The sequence below is a fragment of the Dendrobates tinctorius genome, unplaced genomic scaffold (assembly GCF_039654945.1).
Source record: "Dendrobates tinctorius isolate UK_male_01 unplaced genomic scaffold, ASM3965494v1 ptg000032l, whole genome shotgun sequence".
Classification (NCBI taxonomy): Eukaryota; Metazoa; Chordata; class Amphibia; order Anura; family Dendrobatidae; genus Dendrobates; species Dendrobates tinctorius.
This window is the reverse complement of record NW_027361700.1, coordinates 44,055,138-44,079,186: the sequence shown is the minus strand read 5'-3', so window position 1 is coordinate 44,079,186 and position 24,049 is coordinate 44,055,138. Positions and strand designations below refer to the sequence as shown.

The 24,049-nt window shown below is 46.6% G+C and overlaps 1 protein-coding gene across 5 annotated transcripts in view; it reads right to left on the bottom strand.

The window, feature by feature from the left end:
- Positions 1-23,815, bottom strand: part of MEIOC (meiosis specific with coiled-coil domain) — a 206,715-nt gene extending 182,900 nt beyond the window's left edge. For 3 of the 5 annotated variants that reach the window (XM_073572850.1, XM_073572852.1, XM_073572855.1), the window contains exons 1-2: positions 23,619-23,815; positions 18,919-19,047 (exon numbers count right to left, since the gene is read on the bottom strand). In XM_073572850.1, the coding sequence (XP_073428951.1) occupies positions 18,919-19,047; positions 23,619-23,654 (165 nt within the window). In that variant the 5' untranslated portion in view covers positions 23,655-23,815. Of the gene's footprint in view, positions 1-18,918; positions 19,048-19,248; positions 19,429-23,618 lie in introns of all 5 variants that reach the window. The other 2 variants (XM_073572851.1, XM_073572853.1) reach the window with 2 other exon arrangements.
- Between the last annotated feature and the right edge of the window lie 234 nt (positions 23,816-24,049).

The following is a 24,049-nucleotide window of genomic DNA, read 5'->3' as shown; positions in this document are numbered from 1 at the left end:
TAAAGGAGTTGTTCGGGCTTTTCACATAATCTCAGTACATATCTGGGCTGCAGAATTAGCTGTGGAGTCGGTAAGCCAAACCTGCGACTCAGACTCCTCAATTTTCCTTACACCGACTCCAACGTATATTGCTTATATTTAAGTGAAAAATTTATTGTAGTACAATGTGAACATCAGACATTTAATCATTTCTATGATCCAATAATCAAGATATTTAGATAGAACATAATATCTATTTATTGGAATACAACTTTAGAACACAAAAAACTAATAAATTGTAAATATGTAATACACTGTATACTTACATGTACATGTATACAGTACAGACCAACGTTTGGACACACCTTCTCATTCAAAGTTTTTTTATTTTCATGACTATGAAAATTGTAGATTCATTCTGAAGGAATCAAAACAATGAATTAACACATGTGGAATTATAAAATTAAAGTGTGAAACAACTGAAAATATGTCTTATATTCTAGATTCTTCAAAGTAGCCACCTTTTGCTTTGATTACTGCTTTGCACACTCTTGGCATTCTCTTGATGAGCTTCAAGTGGTAGTCACCAGAAATGGTCTTCCAACAGTCTTGAAGGAGTTCCCAGAGATGCTTAGCACTTGTTGGCCCTTTTGCCTTCACTCTGCGGTCCAGCTCACCCCAAACCATCTCGATTGGGTTCAGGTCTGGTGACTGAGGAGGCCAGGTCATCTGGCGTAGCACCCCATCACTCTCCTTCTTGGTCAAATAGCCCTTACACAGCCTGGAGGTGTGTTTGAGGCCATTGTCCTGTTGAAAAATAAATGATGGTCCAACTAAACACAAACCGGATGGAATAGCATGCCGCTGCAAGATGCTGTGGTAGCCATGCTGGTTCAGTATGCCTTCAATTTTGAATACATCCCCAACAGTGTCACCAGCAGAGCACCCCCACACCATCACACCTCCTCCTCCATGCCTCACGGTGGGAACCAGGCATGTAGAGTCCATCCGTTCACCTTTTCTGCGTCGCACAAAGACATGGTGGTTGGAACCTATGATCTTAAATTTGGACTCATCAGACCAAAGCACAGATTTCCACTGGTCTAATGTCCATTCCTTGTGTTCTCTAGCCCAAACAAGTCTCTCTTGCTTGTGGCCTGTCCTTAGCAGTGGTTTCCTAGCAGCTATTTTACCATGAAGGACTGCTGCACTAAGTCTCCTCTTAACAGTTGTTGTAGAGATGTGTCTGCTGCTAGAACTTGTGGCATTGACCTGGTCTCTATTCTGAGCTAATAACCTGTGATTTCTGAGGCTGGTAATTAGGATGAACTTATCCTCCGCAGCAGAGGTGACTCTTGGTCTTCTTTTCCTGGGGCGGTCCTCATGTGAGCCAGTTTCTTTGTAGCGCTTGATGGTTTTTGCCAATGCACTTGGCAAAGTTTTCCCAATTTTTCGGACTGACTAACCTTCATTTCTTAAAGTAATGATGGCCACTCGTTTTTCTTTACTCAGCTGCTTTTTTCTTGCCATAATACAAATTCTAGCAGTCTATTCAGTAGGACTATCACCTGTGTATCCACCAGACTTCTGCACAACACAACTGATGGTCCCAACCTCATTTATAAGGCAAGAAATCACACTTATTAAGCCTGACAGGGCACACCTGTGAAGTGAAAACCATTTCCGGTGACTACCTCTTGAAGCTCATCAAGAGAATGCCAAGAGTGTGCAAAGCAGAAATCAAAGCAAAAGGTGGCTACTTTGAAGAACCTAGAATATAAGACATACAGTATTTTCAGTTGTTTCACACTTTGTTAATTATATAATTCCACGTGCTACCGTATTTTTCGGACTATAAGACGCACCGGACCATAAGATGCACCTAGGTTTTAGAGGTTGAAAATAGGAAAAAAAAAAAAAAGTTTTTGAAGCAAATAATGGGGTAAAATATTTAATAACAAACATAATATTTCACCAATGCAAATGTAAACAGAACTCAGCAGTAGCATTAACAACCATTATTGGTACGGAAACTTCTCAGTCATCGGGGAACCCCAAGAACTCCTCATCAGTACTGTCCTCATTTAGGAAGCTTGGTTCCTCAGAATCACTAGTATCACTGTCTTCACTCTGTTCACAGAGGATATCATCTTCAGAGCCATCTAAGGCATTGCTGATGCCACATTTTTTGAAGGACTTCACAATGATTTCATCTTTAACTGACTGCCATGAGGTTTTCACCCATTCACAAACTTGTGTGATAGTGGGCCTCTTCATTCGCCCAGTTGGCGTCAGGTCATGATTTCCAGCAGCCATCCATTTATTCCACTCTTCTCTCATGAAAACTTTAAATGGCTTATTGATGGAAACGTCCAAAGGTTGCAACTGACTGGTAAGCCCCCAGGAATTACGGCAAGATGGGTTTTCTCTTCTTTAAATCTCCTTTTTGTGGCTTCAGTTATGTGTGCCCTGAACTGGTCAAGCACTAATAGAGCAGGTTTTTTCAGAAGCCCTCCAGGACGTTTGGACCACACTTTTTCTATCCATATCTTCATGCCATTTTCGTCCATCCATCCCTTTTCATGAATATGAACAATGACTCCTCTTGGGATTGCCTCTTTTGGCATGGTTTTTCTCTTGAAAAATCATCAGTGATTCTTGTTATATTGTTGCATTGTTATTTTACCTATGTCCCTCCTTTTTTTTTTTCTTTCCCTCCCCATCCCTATCCTCTCCCCCCCCTCCTGCCCTTACTCCCTATTCTTGCCTGTTATTTTAAAATCCAAATAAAATCTTTGGAAAAGAAAAATCATCAGTGATGGGAGTTTGGTGCCATCTGCACACCAGGACAACACTACTGTATAATGGGTTTTCTCATGCCCTGAGATCTTCACGGCTATAGTTTTGGCACCTTTCACATCGAGTGTTTTGTTTGATGGAACATCGAAGGTCAACGGGACTTCATCCATGTTTCCAATCTGAGTCATTTCATATCCATTTTTCTTTCTTGCTTCCAGTACAAATTTGTGAAAAGACAAAATCTTGTTCTCGTATTCTATAGGCATTTTTTGTGCAATCCTAGTTTTTGTGCGCATAGCAAGGCCACATCTCTTCACAAATCTATAGCACCATGACGGTGTTCATGCGAAGTCCGCAATGCCTTTCTCTGCAGCAAGACGTTTAGCTTCATAAATGATCATTTTTGTAGATACAGAATATCCATTGTTCCTGTGATGTAGGATCCAATCTTTCACATCCACTTCTAAATGTGGCCACTTTGCAGCATGCCCACGAAGACATTTTTTGCCTTTGTCCGTTTTTTGCAGCTGTTCCTCCTGTTTCCTCCATTCCCGTATCATTTTTTCAGTTGGAGGTTGTCCGAAGTGTCTCTCTGCTGCCCTGTTGCCATGTTCTTTGGCGTACTTCACTACCTCCAGTTTAAAAGGGATTTTATATGAAATCCTTTTCTGCTTTGACATCTTTCCAGGAGATTATGGTACACGATAGTACGGTATCTTTCTGCAAGAAAATACAAAATTAAGGTATCAGTACGGTACTTTGTTCAGCTGCTGACACTGTTATGGTGAGGGATCTGCTGCTGGAGGGCCACAGGTTGTGCTACACTGTTGTATGGAACAACACCCCACCAAGGAGAACATCTGCAAGGAGTTTGTATGTTCTCCCAGTGTTTGTGTGGGTTTCCTCCGGGTTCTCCGCTTTCCTCCCACACTCCAAACACATGCAGATAGAGATATTGTGAGCCCCAATGGGGACAGTGATGATAATGTCTGTAAAGTACAGTACTGTGGAATAGGAAAGTTCAATATACGGTACCGTAGACCAGAGTTCCCCAACTCCAGTCCTCAAGGCCCACCAACAGGTCATGTGTTCAGGATTTCCTTAGTATTGCCCAGGTGATAATTGCATCACCTGGGCAATACAAGGGAAATCCTGAAAACATGACCTGTTGGTGGGCCTTGAGGACTGGAGTTGGGGAACCCTGCCGTAGACAATGCATTATAAAATTCCGGTAATTCCGGTTGGTACCGTAATTACGGTACCGTACTGTAACCACAAACTCTGCAGTACCATAATTTCTGTTTACCGTACATGGGAGAGTTTTTTTATTAATGAAACAAGCTGGAGTTTTCATTGGTACCAATTTGTCATACGGTACCGTACTTATGATTTTTCAACCACTTTATGTGGCATGAGGGAAAAAAAAAAAAAAAAAAAAGTGTGCACAGATTGGTGAAATCTTGTATTTTTTGATGGGTCTGGCACCGTTTGCTTCTGGATTGTGAAGTGAGTAGTACTGACCTCCTACCGTCAAAGCGAACCAAATCATGCATCTGTCCACGTATGAATGCTGCTCACCTCCCAATGCCGAAGTATGGTACCGTAAACACTAAGGCTGGGATCACACTACCGTATGTGATGCGAGAAACTTGCACGAGTCTTTCACATTAACACCCGGCGCTGCCGCCAGCTCTCAAGACCGAAGCTGCGGCTGCATAGAAATACCGCACATGCAGCCGCAGCTTTGGTCCAAGTGCCAGCGGCAGTGCTGAGTGTTGATGTGAGAGACTCATGCAAGTTTCTCGCATCACATACGGTAGTGTGATCCCGGCCTAAAAGGGAACCTGACTGCTGATACATGCTATCGTAATACTCGGACAGCATGTATCAGACACTAGCTGGTACGGTATGCTTCACTCTGAAATACCGTACTACAGCGTTTCAGAGAAAAACACAATGTACTGTACTTTGGCTTTTCCCCTCCTGCTGCCCATCACCGACAGGTCTCTTCCTATACACGCACGCAGAAAGAAAATTGTCACTCAATGGGAGCGGATGGGGAGAAGCCGCCGGGGACCCACGTGTCTGACTAGTCTCCAGGTGGCTTTTAAAGTACGGGCTGTCCAATGCATAAGCAGTGTGTACCGTATTAGCGTAACAATGGGCTGTATGACTAGCCACTTCATTTTTCACTGAAATGCTGTGGCATTTCAGAGAAAAAAAGTGGTTAAACTCATACAGTTTATTGCTACACTTAAGAGTACAGTATGTTTCCACGGTCAGTACATTAAATCCGCAGCATCCAACCTGCAGCGTCCAGATGTTACAGCATAGTGGAGGAGATTTTATGAAATCCCATCTCTACTATGCGTACAGGGACGCCTCCGGCTTCCCTGCGTAACCAGACATGTGGCGCATCTTTATTGACTGCAGGATGTCTACCGTATTTACGGTACCGTATCTTGCGGAGACGCACCACCCAATGTATAGGATGCGGTGTACAAGTGGAATCACCGCCTGTACAAAAGGGGCAGTGCTTTGGACAGAGCGGGCATGTGCTGCGTCCAAAGTGCTGCAAGTACTGTATGTGACCGTGGACAGCCTATATCAGAAGATACCGTATGTCACCTATCAGGGCTCATACTCACTTGCGAGAGACTCACACGATTCTCGTGCGAGTCTCGCATGAAAGCCGGGGACTGCCGCCAGTGCCGGCGGCAATCCCAGGTTTTCATGCGAGAGACTCGCACGAGTCTCTCGCAAGGGAGTATGAGCCATAAGGTGCCATATGTGTTTCATGTGATAGAATAAATCACTTCTCACACTTTAACTTTTTTTTTTACCGTAGTCCAAACGCTAGACAGGAAGTAACGTTCTCCCATCCAGATCACAAGCCACTGTGACACTGACAGTACTACAGAGGCAGTTTTGTGCTAACCCAGCCTCTGTAGTCTGTATGACATCACTGCAGCATGTGAACGGCTTGGAGAACCCCCTACTTCCTGTCTAGCGTGTGGCTGCAGACTCCCTTCACTCAGCTGCCGGCGGCTCACGCAGTGCCGCCTTACCGCTGGCGGCTCCCACCACTGGAGCCCCCCATGCCACCGCCGGAGCCCCCCATGCCACCGCCGGAGGCCCCGCTTCAATGCCGGCGGCTCCTCCTCCCCCACCAGCGGCTCCGGCTCTCCACCTCTTAGGCCCCGTTTCACCGCCGGCGGTTCCCATTTCACCGCCGGCAGCTAGCGCTCCACCGCCAGAGGACCCATTTCGCCGCCGGCGGCTCCCTGCTCCACCGCGGAAGGCCCGCTTCACCTCTGGAGGTCCCAATTCACTGCATCAAACAGGTACATTGCGACCATAAGACGCACCCCCCATTTTCCTCCTGATTTTGGGGGGGAAAAAGTGCGTCTTATGGTCAGAAAAATACGGTAATTCATAGTTTTGATGCCTTCAGAGTGAATCTACAATTTTCATAGGCATGACAATAAAGAAAACGCTTTGATTGAGAAGGTGTGTCCAAACTTTTGGTCTGTAGTGTGTCTGTAATTATATATATTTTACACATACACACACTATGACTTATCTCGGCTAAGATAAAGCCTAGATCCTCAGGCTACATTCACACTATGGGCGTAGCCAGGATCAAACCTGGGGGGGGGGGGGGGGGCAGAATCTCTTATGGCATGATGTGATTTTATGTGTATTAGGGCTCGCAATACAGAAAAGTAGGACAAGTGTCATGCCAGTATTATTCTACAATCATTTACAGGACCATTTAGTGTTCTATGCTACAGAATGGTAATGTATCCATAAAAAGATGAGAAGGCATACACATGGTCTGTGTGCCGTCTTTTTTCTGACAACCATTAACATGCATTGATGTTGCCCGATATAAGCGGCCACGTGCAGCATGCTGCCATTTTTTTCGCATCCAGATTCCAGCTGATAAAAAAAATTGCAGATGAGCATTAAATCAGTTTATAACATTAGTCAGAGTGCAATCCGATTCATACGCAAATGAGAATGAGCCCTTACGCTAAGTTCGAATAGAATTTAAGGTCCGAGTGTTATCCATGAAAACATGGACAGCACTAGTACCAAAATTAATCAGTGGGGCAGTGCAGATGAGCGGGTTTTTTTTCTACTTATCGAATCTGCGTGTGGGGGGGAAAAAAAAAAAAAAAAAAAAGATTGCACTCTGACCAATGTTAACCTATGAATCTACGATTTTTTTTCTCAGCTCAAATCGGACTGAGAAGAAAATTGCAGCATGCTGCAATTGTCCTCGTATCTCGGAAAAGACCATGTCATGTCATTCCAATTTGTACACTTCCATGTCCTTGAAAACCTGACATTTCATTTGCCACATACCGGAAAAATGATAATTACTTAATTTGATTTTCCAGAGCCATGACAGCACCGCACATGAGAGATGGTATCTGCCCCCAGGAACAGGAAACCTGTAGCAGAGATAAAAGAAGGGGGCGGCCCCTCTCCTCAGTTTGGTTTCCTGTTCTGCAGGTGCCTGTGGCAGGTCTCATACCTCCAGGGGGATCCCCCTCTGATGAAGTCCGGTCTGGAGGCCGAGGTCCGTATGGGGGGGGGTGGGGGGGGGGGGGGGGGAGGCAGCTGGGCACGCCTGTAATCCCAGCCAAGGGGGGGGGGCTCCCCCGTCAGTGCCACGCGCATTCCCCCCGCTGGACGCCCCTGTCTGGAGGCTGGGCTCGGCAGAGGCGTGCCCACCACGACGCTGGCGCCGACTGAATATGGGACTGCTTCCAGTCGCACTGTAAGTGACGTCACACGCCGGGGGTAGCCGGTGTACTGGACACTTCCGGGAGGGAGCTGATCCAGGAGCGCGCACACCGCTCCCCCATTATAATGAAACAAGACACAGGCAGCAGATGGTAAAGCATGGCGGACCCCGCAACTGAAGATAAAAGAAGGGGGCGGCGCTTCTCTCCTCAGTTTGTTTCAGAGTATGCAAGGTAACCGCCTTATTAGTTGACATGTATTGTTTACGTCACTCTTACCACCTTCTTTTGATATATTATCTATTATATATTTTCCCCATATATACATATATTTGTGCACCACACAACCATCACCAAGATAGGGCGTGAACAATGCAGTGCTGTCATGGCTCTGGAAAATCAAATTACCGGTAAGTAATTATCATTTTTTCCCTTCCCCATGACAGCACCGCACATGAGAGGAAAGATAGCAGAGACTCCTAGGGAGGGACAACAGCAGATAACACTTCTCTCCAAAGGCAGGATTTGAGAGCCCTAGGTCTAGCCTATAGTGTTGGAAGAAAGTGGATGGTGAAGACCATACTGCTGCTTTACAAATCTGTTCTACAGATGCATTTGCCCTTTCAGCCCAGGATGTAGCTATGGCTCTTGTGGAGTGAGCTGTTACACCCAGTGGGGGAGTCTGACCTGAGGAAGAGTAAGACAATGAAATAGCCATATGTAGCCATCGTGCAATGGTTGATTTTGAAGCTTTTTTTTTTTCCCCCCTACCCTTCTTTCCCAGTTTGTCCCCTGGAAGGAGACAAAAAGGGCCGAAGACTGTCGCCATAATTATGCGACATCTATATATTGGAGTAGGCAATGCCTGACATCCAACAAATGAAAGGCTTGCTCTCCTTGGGATTTTGGGTAGGCCTAAAACGAGGGCAAAATTATTTCCTGGTCTCTGTGAATTTCGGAATTGACCTTCGGGAGGAAGGCTGGGTCAGTTTTTATGATTACTCTGTCATCCCGAAAGGTAGCGTATGGGGGATTTACAGAGATAGCTTGCAGATACGTCGAGCTGAAGTCAGGACACCAGGAGTACCGTTTTCAACGTTAATGCCTTTACCGAAGTGGAAGTAATAGGCTCGAAAGGAGATGATGGGGCATTTACCGTATTTTTCAGACTATAAGACGCACCAGACCATAAGACACACCCCAATTTTCAGAAGGAAAATAGGGAAAAAAATAATAATGTGTCAAATGGGGGTCCGTCTTACAGTCCGAATTCAGCTTACCTGGGAAGGGATCCGGCACAGGTGGAGGAGTAGTCACAGGGGTCATTCAGTGGTCCAGGCTCGTGCGGTGGCGGCTCTGTGCTGGGGCAGGTTGGTTGTGCTGGGGCAGCTGTCCTGGGGCAGGTGGGCCTCTGCAGGGCGGTGGTGGCGGCAGGCTGTGCTCCGGTGCAGGGGCGGCGGCTCCACCGGCATTTCCTCCAAGCCCGGAGGCCCCCCGCACATCCCCTGCTGGCCGCCGCCATGTTGCGGTGGCCTCCGGGAACATGGACGCCGGGAAGATGGCCGCTGGTCCGGGGACGGCGCATGCGCGGGTTCAGATCTCGTCCCGAAATAAGTAATTGAGGGTCTGGTTGTGAAGGAGGTTCGAATGAACCTATAGACTGAAGGGTGATTGGCAAGTTTTTTTGTCCAACAACGCACCCAGGGCAGATACTTGCACTTTTAGGGTGCTCATGGACAACCCTCTTTCTAGCCAGTTTTGGAGGAATTCCAGGATCTCTTTTATTGGAACTTCCTGGCTCGTTTGGATAACTGTGAGCCTGAGAAGTCCAGGAACCTTTCCTAAATTTTTTGGTACTTGACTGAGGTTATATGTTTTTTCCTGCTAACAAGCAGGGTGGTCACCAAGGCCTGAGAATCTCTTTGCTAAAAGGAGTCCCCTCTCAAGTTCCATGCAGTGAGATGAAGTCTGTGCAATTGAGGATGTAGTACTGGGCCCTGGTGACTAGATTCGGGATATCCAGGAGGATCCATGGGTTCGAGATAGACATGCGTCTGAGTCATGTGAACTATGCTCTTTTTGGCCAGAAGGCGCGATAAGGATTACTCGTGCCTTGTCTTCTCAAATCTTTTCCAGGAATATTGGAATTAACGGAATAGAGGGAAATGCACAAGCTAGGCGAAATTCCCAGCGGTGTAGCAGTGCATCCACCCCTTCTGGTGTTCTCTTGGGTTTAGAGAATAGAACCTGTTTATTTTCCGATTCTTTCTTGTGGAAAGTAGACTCACTTCTGGTGTGCCACATACGGCATGGACTCTCCCAAATGTCTCCAGATTTAAGGTCCACTCCCCCTGGTGTAACACATGCCGGCCTAAGAAGTCGACCAGATGATTGACTGTCCCTTTCAATTGTGGCCCCGTCAGGGACAGAAGATTGTTTTCTGCCAACATGAATAAAAAAAATTTTTATTTTTTTTTGCTTCTGCCATCAGAAATGTTGGCCATGTGCCCCCTTGTCGGTTTATGTAATCTATTATGTAATAATCTATATATCTAAAGATTATTATGTAGGCTATGGCTGTACTATTATCCGATAAAATTGCAACATGTTTGCCTTGGATTTCTTCTTTTACATGAAGAAATGCCCACTTTACAGCTGCCAGTTCTTTTAAACTGGAGGATGCTGTTCATATTGAGGGTTCCCATTGGCCCTGTAGAAACCGGTCCGCTAGGTGTGCTCCCCAACCTATCGGACTTGTGTCCGTGGTTAGCACCACCGGATGCTGAGCAGACCAGGGTACTGCCCTGCTTAAGTTTTTGGCGCTCAGCCACCATTTTAACGAGTTGTGAACTTGTGGCGACAAGACTATCTCCCGATTCAAACTGCAAGGGTATTTTCCCTGCTTGGTCAAGATCTGCCACTGTAATTTAATTTCCCCCCCCCCCCCCTTTTTTTTTTGTGTGGCTTTGCGATCACCGGACCGCCGGGATTATCGCTGTTTAAGGGACCTAGAAGTGACATCGCCCCTCTTACCGATATGGCCTGACCAGTGTGTATTTGTTGTACTTTTGATGAACGGTCCGACTCTTCCTCTCTGGGAGGACACATTGTTGTTTGACTGAATCTAACTGAATTCAGAGGAATTCTTGTCTGGTCCGGACCAACCTGGATTTTTTTTTTTTTTTTTTTAGGTTTACCATCCAGGCTAACCTGGTTAATATCTCCAATACTTTTGTGACTGACTCCACAATTCTCTTGTTGTTCCCCACGATGAGGACATCTTCCAAATAGGGTACTAGCAGTATGTTTTCTTTTCTCACACGGAACGTCATCTCTGAGATCTTTGTGAATATGCGAGGGGCCCATGACACCCCGAAGGGAAGGCATTGATATTGAAGGCGAGTGGGGACCTGAGCAATCTCCACTCCCCTTTAGGTATTGCAGATGTTCTCCTTTAAATGCATCACCCCAGACCTGTGAGCGCTGGCTGATCTCAAATTCGGGTCCCAGCCCAGGCTCAAGCTGCTTAGCGGCTGCCACCTGACAAATGCACTCACGCTCAGCCTAGAATGGCCGGTGGCCCATATTTGCACATGGTACTAAGCATTGGTTAGATCCACTACTGCCCTGTAGCAGCCCGGGCCGAGTAACCTTACCACTTTTAGGGTGCTCACCGATTTTAAAGTTTCCATTTTGAAGCTATCCGCACGGATAACGGATCAATGCTCTCATGTTGAATATTGTTCTCAATGGACTGTCTGGCTTTGGCGTGAGGAACAGGGTGCGGTAGAATCCATATCCTAGTTGGTGGTGTGGTACTTTTATCAGTACTTACTTTTGTATGAGGAGCTAAACCTCGTTTATCATGGCCTGGTTCTTTTTGTCACATGTGTCATTTTTATTCACTACGGCGGGGGGGCTGCGCAGACCTCCCGATAATGGCTTGGTTATTCAATATGAGATAGGTAATGCCGCCCCGGTGTCAAAGTCTTTCCCCCCACCGAAATTTGGAGCCTAGAGAAGGTGGGTGGTGGGAATCTTCCCCCCCGCTTTTGCCAAAAATTCGTCTGACACCTTCCTTAAGAGGTATTGTCCCTCACACGGGACAGCACGGCGCTTGACCTTCGACTGGAAATCTGCGGCGCAATTTTTTTCCATAGTGCTCTGCAACCCGAATTTGAAGGGGCGCATGCACATTGGACGGAGTCGGCGGCGGCACGTCGGACGGAGTCAACCGTGGCATCTGCCAGGAATCGTGCCGCTTTCTGTAGGGAAGGTATTGCTTCTAGCAGCCTTTCCCTTGGGCATTTGCTTATCGAGTTCCTCTAATCACTTTGCCATAGCATGTGCTATGCAAGTGGTGGGTAACCCCGGTTTAAATGACCATACTAGTGCCTCTCAAGCAGATTTTTTAGAAAAGAATCAGCTTTTTTTTTTTCTCAGGGATCTTTTATGGCACCCATGTCTTCATATGGCAGGGGTATCCCTCTGGAGGTACTGGTGATGCAGCACCCAGTGTAGGAGCTTCCTCTCCCCCCCCCCCCCCCTCCCCAAAATTTTCACATACTTCTTTATCAACCGGGTATTTACTTTTAAGTGTTTGTGGAAGAAGTGGGATCTGAACCCACCCATCCAAGGGGAGACTGCGACCTGAATGCAGCGCCTTAGAACGCTTGGCCATCCTGACCGTGGGAAGGGAACCTTGCGTTCCTTCCTTTCTAAATTACTAAACATGAAATCCTGTACTGTCTGCGGCTCCCTAGGAGTTTCAATCCCCATGGTAAACCTGACAGCTTGCCGATATCTTTGGACAGAAATAAAGGTGACCTTCTTCCTCGTCTAAGGAGTCCAGGTCTGAGTCATCAGAGGGCTACTCTCCCAGCTGTTACTCTGAGTCCTCCCGTTTGAATCTCTGTAGGGGGTGGGGTTGAGGTAGGTTTGGCAGAGCAGAGCGCTGCTTTGTTTTTTTCCCCCAACCCGGATAATAGTTTTTATATTCTGCAGTAGGGATGGTGATTTTTTTTTTTTTTTTAAACAGCTTTAAGCTGCTTAGCAGCTGACACCTGATGAGAGCATTCATGCTAGGGAACACATGACAGAGGGCATCATTACTCACACATTTTTGCCTTACAAAGGCACTCACCCATACCCCCTGGGTACTACGGTAGCCTTCCTCTGTTGTTCGCACTTCAGTTGCGGGATCCGCCATGCTTTACCAGCTGCTGCCACCTGTGCCTTGTTTCATTATAATGGGGGAGCGGTGTGCGCGCTCCTGGATCAGCTCCCTCCCGGAAGTATCCAGTACACCGGCTACCCCCGGTGTGTGACATCACTTCCAGTGCGACAAGAAGCAGTCCCATATTCAGTCGGCGCCAGCGTCATGATGGGCACGCCTTCTCCCGGCCCAGCCTCCAGACAGGAGCGGCCACCGGGGAGAATGCGCGTGGCACTGACGGGGCCCCCCCTTGGCTGGGATTACAGGCGGGCCACCGCGCCCAGCTGCCCCCCCCCCCCCCATATGGACCTCGGCCTCCAGACCGGACTTCATCAGAGGGGGATCCCCCTGGAGGTATGAGACCTGCCACAGGCACCTGCAGAACAGGAAACCAAACTGAGGAGAGGCGCCGCCCCCCTTCTTTTATCTCTGCTACAGGTTTCCTGTTCCTGGGGGCAGATACCATCTCTCATGTGCGGTGCTGTCATGGGGAAGGGAAAGATCACAGCGTGACAGGTCAGAAAAGGATAGAATTGATATATATACACCTCGAATAGAGATAATTATGTCAGTGACATAAATAATTATTACAGTACGTGTGTAGCTTAGTGTACATGTTTTCCATTAATAATTTTCTGAAAAAAAAAACGACATGGGATTCTGCTACATTTTATTAACCAGCAGAGGGAAAGCAGACAGAATGGGTAATACCCAGGTAGCTTCCCAGGCAATTAATATCAGCTCACAGCAGTATACTTAGCCTACACTGGTTATTAAAGAGGGGGACCCCCCAAAAAATGACATCCCCCTATATTTAATAATAGCAAAGGCTAGGCAGACAGCTGCAGGCTTATATTATTAGGCTAGCAAGGGACCACGGATATTGGTCCCATTCCAGACTAACATCAGCTCTCAGATGCCCCAGAAAAGGCGCATCCATAAGATGCACAAAAATCTGGCGCTTAGCCTCACTCTTCCCACTTGCCCAGGTGTGTAAAGGAGAGGCATCTATAAGACACCCCCATTACTAACACCATATTCATATTGTAAAGCAAAAACACCATGAATAAAGTCCTTTATTTGAAATAATGACAGACTCCTATATTGACTTTAAAAAAAAAAAAAAAAAAAAAAAAACACAACACTTGCCATATTTTTCGTTTTATAAGACGCACCCTCAAATTTGGTGAAGAGAATTTTTTTTTTTTTTTAATGTTAAATGGAGGTGTGTCTAAGGCTGTGTGCACACGATGCAGATTTGCAGCGGTTCCGCAGCGGATTTTACCGCGCAGAAACGTTGCATATCTGCATTGTGATGTACAGTAGCCTTTAAATCAATGTAAAAAAAAAAAAAACCCGCTGTGCAGACGCTGCGGATTTTTCCGCGCGGTTTTCCCGCGGTACAAAATCCGCAGCATGTTACTTTTGTGCGGTTTTCCATCTCCCCTGTCACCAAATCCGCAGGGGGAAAACAGTGATGGAAAACCGCACAAAAACCGCATGAAAAATGGAAGAAATCCGCAGGAAAGATGCAGGTCATTTAACCTGCGGATTTCTTCCATTCTGCGCGGAAAAATCCGCAGGTACAAAAAGTATGTCTGCACTCAGCCTTATAATGCCAGTGTCAGTCTTTCAAATCATATATGTCCCTCATCCTGGTATCTATATAACCCCCATCCTGGCACATGACCGCAGGTCCTATTGGTCACGTGATGGAAGGTCCTGAAGCTACAATGAAGTGCCTGAATGAGCAGCTGCTGCCGTGCACCCTCGCAGGAGGAGGATGTCGGCAGACACAGGAAGAGCCACTGGGGAGCTGGGAGCAGGAGCCATCATTGGAAGGTGACTATAGTGACGGGGCAGGGGGGTGGGGGTAGGGGGGAGAGTGCAGGCACATGCAATATGTGCCACTCCCGTCTACCAACTCGGCGCGGCTTCAGCGCCGAGGTGATGGACAGCGGGTGCAGTGAATATTACATGAGCCTAATGAGCGGGAGCACCGACCACCCACTGTCTCTGCAGCCAGCCCACCCCAGCTCCCTGACACCATGCCAGAGCCCCCCACCCCCACACACTATCACAGCAGCACACAGATTCAGATTATAAAACGCACCCCCCCCACTTTCCCCCAAAATTTGGGGAAACAAAAGTGCGTCTTATAATCCGAAAAATACGGTAGTTTTCCAAAGAAATATTCTTCAATATATAGATATATGTGAGATATAATCCATGTTTTGCATGTGTAGCTTACTGTACATGTAATTTAGTAATAAATAAACTTCTGAAAAAAATGGCATGACATCCCCCGAAATTTTATTAACCAGCAGAGGGAAAGCGAATTGTTGGCGCTGCAATTTATAGCCTGGGAAGAGAGTAATACCCAGGTAGCTTCCCAAGCTATTAATATCAACTCATAGCTGTATATTAAGCCTTTCCTGGTTACCCCCTCCTCTCCCAAAAAAAAAAAAAAAATTACGTGGGGTCCGCCCGATAATTAATAGCCAGCAAAGGCTGGGCAGACAGCCGTGGACTTATATTAATAGGCTAGGAAGGGGCCAAGGATATTGGCCCAGTCTCAGACTAAAAGCATTAGCTCTCAGCCGCCACAGAAAAGGCACATCCATAAGATGTCAGCTTTGTATTGGCAGCTGACATCAAGCCCAGGAGTTAGAAATGAAGAGGTAAAGTCTCGATTAGCGAGGCGCAGAGAGTGTCGCTCTCTATTTGCTTCATCGAGTTTATCGAACCCCTGTACGGCTGTTGAAAATGGGCTATGCTAGAGAGGCAGGTTGTTGGAAATGTGGAACGCCCAATGCAGATCTGATACACATGACCTGGAACTGTCCTATGTTACGTAGGTTTTGTGGCGGTGTGAATGATCTACTTAATACTGTCTATCAATGTCAAATGGTACTAGACCCCAAAATGGCTCTTCTGGGTCGGGTGGAGACTTTGCCGCTTTCGGAGGAGCACCAGCTGGCAATTTCACGAATATTATATCAAGCTCGAAATAGGGTGGCGGCTCACTGGAAGGGATCTTCTGTACCCACAATCACAAAAGTTACAGATGCAGCTAATGATAATATAGATATGGAAAAATATGTGTATCAAAAGAGAAGAACTACTAAGAAATGGGAAGATATGTGGGCACCTTGGTTGGACACACCCGGGTTGGCGCCTCCTAGATTAACATGGATGAGAGTGTTGAGGATATAACCCAAAAATTGTAGCTGTGGGAGACCAAATGCATCGGGAGAGACGAGAGGTTTTTTTTTCGGGTGGGGGGGGGGGGGAGAGATTTTTGTGGGGTTCTATTGTGTTTATGTAATACACCATTTGGGAAATATCCTGTATATGATTACCTGTTTTTTCTATTTTTGAAAACGTTTAATAAAAAAATTACCTGATTAAAAAAGAAATGGAGAGGTGTCTATAAGACATGTACATTACTAACCCCATACAGGGAACATGAGCTTCAATGGATTGGGCGTAAAGGCGAGTATACTGTATTTTTCGGATTATAAGACGCATTTTTTGTTCCCCCAAATTTTGGGGGAAAGTGGGGGGCGCCTTATAATCCGAATCTGTGTGCTGCTGTGCTATAGAGTGTGGGGGGGGGGGGCCCTCTGGCATGGTGTCAGGGGGCTGGGGTGGGCTGGCTGCAGAGACAGTGGGTGGTCGGTGCTCCCGCTCATTAGGCTCATGTAATATTCACTGCACCCGCTGTCCATCACCTTGGTGCTGAAGCTACACCGAGTTGGTAGACAGGGGAGCGGCGCATATTGCATGTGCCTGCAATCCCCCCCCCCCCCGTCGTCACTATAGTCACCTTCTGATGATGGCTCCTGCTCCCCAGTGGCTCTTCCTGTGTCTGCCAACATCCTCCTCCTGCAAGGGCGCGCGCAGCAGTTACTCATTCAGGAACTTCATTGTAGCTTCGGGACCTTCCATCACATGACCAATAGGACCTGCGGTCACGTGTCAGGATGGGGGTTATATAGATACCAGGATGAGGGACATATATATGATTTGAAAGACGGATACTGGCATTATAAGATACACCTACATTTAATATTAAAAAAAAAATTCTCTTTTTCTTCACCAAATTTGGGGGTGCGTCTTATAAAGCGAAAAATACGGTATCTTTAAATGACACAGAGAATTCCTCTATGTAAAAACGAATATTAAAATTGCATTCGCATGTGATTCGATTGTCAATCGGATGCTAGGTGATCGTACTCACTTGAAAATCACGTGCCACTCATCTGACTTTTGAGGTACAATATTGGACAGTTTTTTTTTTTTTTTTTACAATGATGGGTATAAGCCCTAAAGCTGAAACTAGTCATACCAGTATGCCTCCTTGATGTCTTGGTCATAAAAAAAAAAAAAAAAATCTTTTTTTTGATCTTCCAGGCTATGGGGCGTATGCTGCCCACGAAGATAAGACTGCCTCCTCTCTCATTATACTAGATTTCTCCTCCCCACCTCTGACGTCAAGTGTGCTGCCAGAACTACCACACCTGCATTCTCTGCCTGCCATCTCTGCTGTGCACTGTTCCACCCTTTTCCAGGCAGTGATTTCAATTTTTTTGCGCGCAAGAGAGTCACCGTCACTTCCGGGCCAGTGTTCTCCGGTGTTCTAAAAACTTGCACTCCTGACTTTCAACTTTTCAGAGTTGTAGTTTCTTTTTCACCATTTCATCCCACTTGGATTTTATTTTCCATTTTTTTTTTGTTTTTTAAAGTAATTTCTATGTTAAAAGGAATTATGTAATTTAAACACCCGTAAGTCATACATGGCTTGAGTTAGGGAAAGGGGAGCATGCGTGGTAGAGCGCCTGAATGTGCGCTGCATGAGTGACCCGGAAGCCAGGGATGACCTTCGGGATTGGTGAACGCAATGAGTCGCTTAGATTACAGGTGTCTGATCGGTCATACATTAGTGACGTCTGGACATGCGCACTGAGCATAGTGAGACGCTCAGACTATTGGTATCTGATGGGTCTTGTATCAGTGACGTATGGACATGCGCATTGAGACAATGGGAGAACGCCGTGCCACGAGAGTGTGAGTGGGCGGTACATATGTTTTGATGGCGGTGGTTTTAAAAGGGAGATTAGTGAAGCATCACTTGGCTACTGCACCTCATTTGGGACACATGACATCAATCTATCTGGCCTCCTGATGAGCCCACACAGGCGAAACGCGTTGAGGCGTTAACTACTTCATGGCAGGTGGTACAGATAAGTATCGCTGTTGCGATCTTGTACTTATTTTATTGGCATTTGCATTAACTGGACATTGATTAAGCTATGTATGATAGCAATTGGGCACCAACAGGGTGTGAACGATATGGCATCAGTATATAATGCCTCTAGTGACATGGATTTTGAATTAGTGAGGTTGCAATTTGCGACAAGAGATGTGCCTTTGAAGATTTATGTATTGCAAAATGATCTTTATTTGTCCAGTCAATGAACCCCTCCACATGTATGCATTTTGTATTGTGGTTGAAACAGTATAAGGGGTTTGTGGCAATCATTACCCATATATACAACCCAATGCAAAATGTGTTCTATTGATTTTAATATATAAAGGGACACAGGGTCCTCTTTAGAGCAGGAGTATCTTTGTTTAGAACTAGGGGTCCCTTTAATTATCGGGTAGAGGGTCTCACTAGTGGCTGCAGGGTGTAATAGGGCACCTAGAGATAGCCAGCGGGGGCGCCACAATGTTTCCCCCTAGGGTGCCAACCTCCACGGCCAGGCAGGTGTAAGCTCAGTTTAATATCAGGGATTCCTAGCTGTTCCCTTTATGGGTTTTTGTTTGAACACTGTTTGTTTTGTGTTTTTGTCACTTTGTTTTTGGTGTATGACCATTTACGGTCTTTTAATCAATAAAGTATCATTTTTAGGGGATATTTACATGATTATTCCTTAAGATCCTTTTTGTATTGTAATTTGAGATTGGAATTATGTAATTTAAAACTACAGCTTGTCCTGTAAAAAAACAAGCCATCATAGGGCTTGTTAACGAAAAAATAAAAAAGTTATTGCTATTGGAAATGGAAAAAAGGACAAAAATAGAAAGTCACCAGGTAGGAAGGGTCTGTTTTGTAGCTTTTGTTGGTAGTGAATGGTCAGTGTCTGATGCAATATTACAATATACCTGTACTTTCTGGGAGCTGTATGTGGAACTTGGTTTGGACAATGTACTGCTGGCAAAAGCATCCATTAGTTTGCCCCCAACATCCAGGTTACTCCAGCATCGGTTACTTGATCTGTAGAAAGGTGCTTGCTTTAAAAGAACACAGACAGAAGTACATGGAGTCAGTCACTTTTAACAGAAAGATAAAAGGACATACAAATTCATAATAGTGCTATTCTAGAAAGAAAACAATTTAATTTTAACCCCTTAAAGGGAACCTGTCAGCAGGATTGTGCATAGTATCCTACAGACAGTATCAGGTCGGCGCCGTTATACTGAATAAAATGATACCTTGGTTGATTAAATCTGTCTTCTTGTTTCTTAATCTTTATCTTCAGTTTTGAGTTAATGATATGCTCGTGTCCTAAGCCGGGGTTCTTGTACGTGGTGCTCCGACTAGCTATTCATAATGCAGACTCAAAATGGTGGCGCCTGCACACTCTCTCTTATCGGTTAGTGCCTATTATCTTCCTGTGTTTCAAAGAAAGAAAAAAAAAAAAAACACCATCAATATGGCGCCGTCCGGTGCGCCTGAGCATTAGCATCTATCGCGTTCCAACAGATGCTGCTGCGCAAGCGCCGCTGACGGCTCCTTGTTGCAGTAGCCAAAAAATGTACACTACAAAAAAAAAAAAAACGGTGCCGGCGCTTGTTGCTACAGTCGAAAAAAAATTTACACTACAACAAAATGGCGCCTGAGGCATTGCATGTGCAGTAGCATCTATCGCGTACCGAGAAATGCTACTGTACAAGCGAACACGCCACTTTGTTGTAGTGTATATTTGTGGGGGTACAGCAACAAGGAGCCGATGGCGGCGCTTGCGCAGTAGTATCTATCAGAAAGTGATAGATGCTAATGAGCAGCGGCACCATATTGATGGTGATTTTTTTTTTTCTTTGAAACACAGGAAGAAAATAGGCAATAACCAAAAAGAGAAAGTGCCCAGGTGCCACCATTCTGATTAAGTGACATGCTTTTTTTCCAAATGCACACATTGGTATATTCATTATACATGAAACCCGCCATAAGACACGAGCATATCATTAACACAAAACTGATTAAGATTTAGGAACAACAAGACGGATTTCATCAACCAAGGTATCATTTTATTCAGTATAACAGCGCCGACCTGACACTGTGTGTAGGTTATTATGCACAATCCTGCTGACAATCCTATAAGTAGTTTATTAACCCTTCAGATGCATTTCAGGAATTAATGTAAATTGGCATGACAGGAATGAAGAAAAAAAAAAAAATTTTTACCACCTAAATGTTGCTCTTCTGAACAGGCCACTATATCTGACAGACTCTAAGGGTCGGATTACATCCGGAATAGCTGTGGATTGAATGCACAATCCTCAGCGTCCAGATGTTACAGCATAGTGGAGATTTTATGAAATCCCGTCTCCACTATGCGTGCGAAGACGTATCCGGCGGCCCTGCATTTCTGAACATGCGGCGCGTCTTTTAAGGGTATGTGCACACGGTGCGGATTCTGCTGCGGATCCGCAGCAGATTTAGGTGCGTTGTACAGTACCATTGTTTTCAATGGTAAACTGGAAAACGCAGTGCACATGCTGCGGATTTTTCCGCGCGGTTTTGCAATCCGCAGCATGTCAATTCTTTAGTGCAGAAACGCTGCAGTTTCACACCTCATCCATTATGAGGTGTAAAACCGCAGATAGTCCGTTTAGTCCTGCGGATTTATCTTCGGTTTTCACTACAAAATCCACAGAGCCAAAAAACTCCGTGTGCACATAGCCTTAGACCGCAGCATGTCTGTTTACCTTGTGGCAACGTTCCGTCTCCGCAAGGTAAATAACACAGTCCTACGTATAGGGTGCGGCTATTTCAGATGTGTTCAATGAACACATCCGGAATCACTGCGCGTACAGAAGGGGGCGGCGCGGAGTTTCCGCTCCGTCCAAAGAGCCGACAATCCGGACCATGGAGACGTACCCTATGGCCGTTATTTGGCCGTGAATTGCCATGGCATACATCAGGACAACACAAAAATAATCTCAAAATGCAAATGGGGTTAAAGAGGAGCCCCCACACTCTGCTAACCATTTAGATGCTGTAGTCACTATTGACAGAAACATCTAAGGGTTAAATAGCCATGGTGGGTGCCAACCCTGATCATGGCTGATGCAGCAAGTTGTCAGCTATAGTGTACAGCTGACAGATGCTGGAATGTCCCGTCTGGGGATGCTATTCTCTTATATCTCAGGTCAATAAAAAACATATTGGTGGTCATTAACAGGTTACATGTGTCTATCAACTAGGCTATTCTAATCAAACTAAAAAAGCCAAACTGTATTATTATCTTAATTTATGAAGGAAACTATTTTATGTTCCTGGTCAAAACCAATAGTCACAGAATGGTATCTATTCGTAGAAAATCCTGTGTACAAATAAGCCACATATGTACCCAGGGCTTAATCCCATTACAACCAATGACGGACATAGCACATCACGAGTGGGGATCAGTTCCTGCATCATGACATAATATGCCAATCATGATTTAAAACTGTCACTGCGTGTAAACATGCAGTGACAGTTCAGTGCTGACAGCCATCAATGACAGCTGAGTGGCAAGGGAAGAGGTGCAGAGGTCCATGCCATCAGACCCTGCACTCAGAGGGCTGTGATGAGTCAGTCAATCAAAAACTGGTTGATTGCACAGGAGGTGCAGAAATATCAGCTCCTACCGACTGCTAATAGCCGAGCTCCTTCAGTAACTGCCAGGGATGATGCCAGCAACGCCACCGGCTGTTTAAGTCCCTAAATGCTGCAATTGATAACAATTACCTATTTCCCATTATGAAAATATAAAATCTGGGGCTAAAACAACATTACAGTGGTAAAAATGTAAAAAAAAAAAAAAAATTCTTCACTGCTAAGTGGTTTAAAATTTTGTGAAACATATGTGGTGTCAATATGTTCACTGAACCCATAGATGAATTCATTGAGAGGTGCAGTGTGTAAAATGGGGTCACTTATGGGGGATCTTGCAGTTGTGACACCTCAGAGTCTCTGCCACGGTGACATGGCACCTGCATATCATTCCAGCAAAATCTGCACGCCAATATGGCACACCTTTCCTTATGAGCTTGGCATTCTGCTTGAAAAGTAGTTTTTGATCACTTAAGCCCCCGTCACAGCTAGCAAGATCGCTGCTGAGTCACAAGTTTTGTGACGCAACAGCAATCTCACTAGCGAGATCGCTGTGTGTGACACTTGCCAGCGACCGGCCCCCCTGCTGGTTATCTGCAGGACCAAAACCGCTGCAGAATCCGCAGTGTGTGCACACACCCTTAAGGCCTGTTTCACACCTCCGTCGGCGGCGGTCAGTTGAAATCCGCCAAAGGATGAGAGCAACTGATCCTTGACGGACGGACGGTAGCGGAGTTGTTGAAGGAAGGATCCGCGGGAGAAGCGACGTGGCGTAATTTATAGCGACCGTGAGTTGGATCAAGAGCGGTCGACCGGGAGGTGGATCGAGAAATTCCGGTAGTTGGAGAGAGATCGGGACGTGGAGCGAGATCGGGCGGACGGGACGCAGGAACGTGAGGTGGGGAGAGAGATTTTAGCGGCTCCCGGAACGGCATTTATGGGTTAATGCTCAAAATAGCGGACCGTCAAAGCAAAAAAAACGTTGCAGGGTCCGTCTCATCCGCCCGGGAGCCGCTAAAATCTTGGCGGATCCGTAAAAAAACGGGTGGGACAGACGAAAGTCAGTCAAGATCCGCCAATAATGTAAGTCTATGGGGGAAAAAAAACGGATCCGTTTATTAAAAAACTTGGCGGATTTTGACTGACGGGAAAATACAGAGGTGTGAAACAGGCCTAAGGGGCACAGTCGTTCTCAGCACTGTGTAACAAACTGTGTGATCCATTTTCTCCCATTAGCCATTTTGAAAAATAAAACTTTACACTTTCACAGGAGTCGCTGCTGTGCCACAGACCACCTGAGGGGGGGGGGGCGCTGCTGTGCCACAGACCACCTGAGGGGGGGGGGGCGCTGCTGTGCCACAGACCACCTGAGGGGGGGGGGGGCGCTGCTGTGCCACAGACCACCTGAGGGGGGGGGGGGGGACGGCGCTGCTGTGCCACAGACCACCTGAGGGGGGGGGGGGGAGACGGCGCTGCTGTGCCACAGACCACCTGAGGGGGGGGGGGGGACGGCGCTGCTGTGCCACAGACCACCTGAGGGGGGGGGGGGGGGGGACGGCGCTGCTGTGCCACAGACCACCTGAGGGGGGGGGGGGGGGACGGCGCTGCTGTGCCACAGACCACCTGAGGGGGGGGGGGGGGCGCTGCTGTGCCTCTCTGTATGGCCTCTGATACCCACACACCACAAGCCTCACATGCAGAATACAGTAAGTTGCACTGACTAGTGACTGAGCTGGCAACAATTCCCCACACACAGACATGGCGGAACATATGAGGCTGTACATATCGACCTTCAGCAGGCACAGGTGTCCCGATTACATGCGCGTCTGCTACTGACTGAGAGTTCCTGCTGTGAGGCCCGTACACATATAGGAAGCGGCAGGTGAGGAGACACAGGAGAGACCCCGACATCTCTCCACCACCAAATGTTAAGTGACACCGTACAGTTAGAATTAACAGCTGGTACATCCCGGGAGCTCCTCACCTCCATATCATCCGTTCTCCGCTCCTTCCAGGACATGAACAGGACACCGGGAGTTAACTCAGCGGCTGTTTTACCTATGATTGGCCCCGCCCCCGAGCGACCGTTACTCCACAGGACTTATCCGTGTAGTCTTCCCCGGCAACTATTTCCCTACTGCAAGTCCAGCTTATTGGCTGACTGTAGTGCAGAAGAAGCGCTTATTGGCCAACCTTGTATCCTAGCGGTGTGACTGGTTGAATGGTTGCGAGTCGGGCGGCAGAGCTCGTGCAGCGGAGATGTGGTTTTTCCCGCCCTACAGTCAGGTCTAAGTGCAGGCTGGTGATTGGAGGAGAGGCGGCAGGGGTGTTCTGAAGTAAAATGGCGGTTTCCTGAAGCGGGGCCAGAAAGTTATGTGCAAGTAACAATCGCAGAGCACGAAGCGCTAACGTACG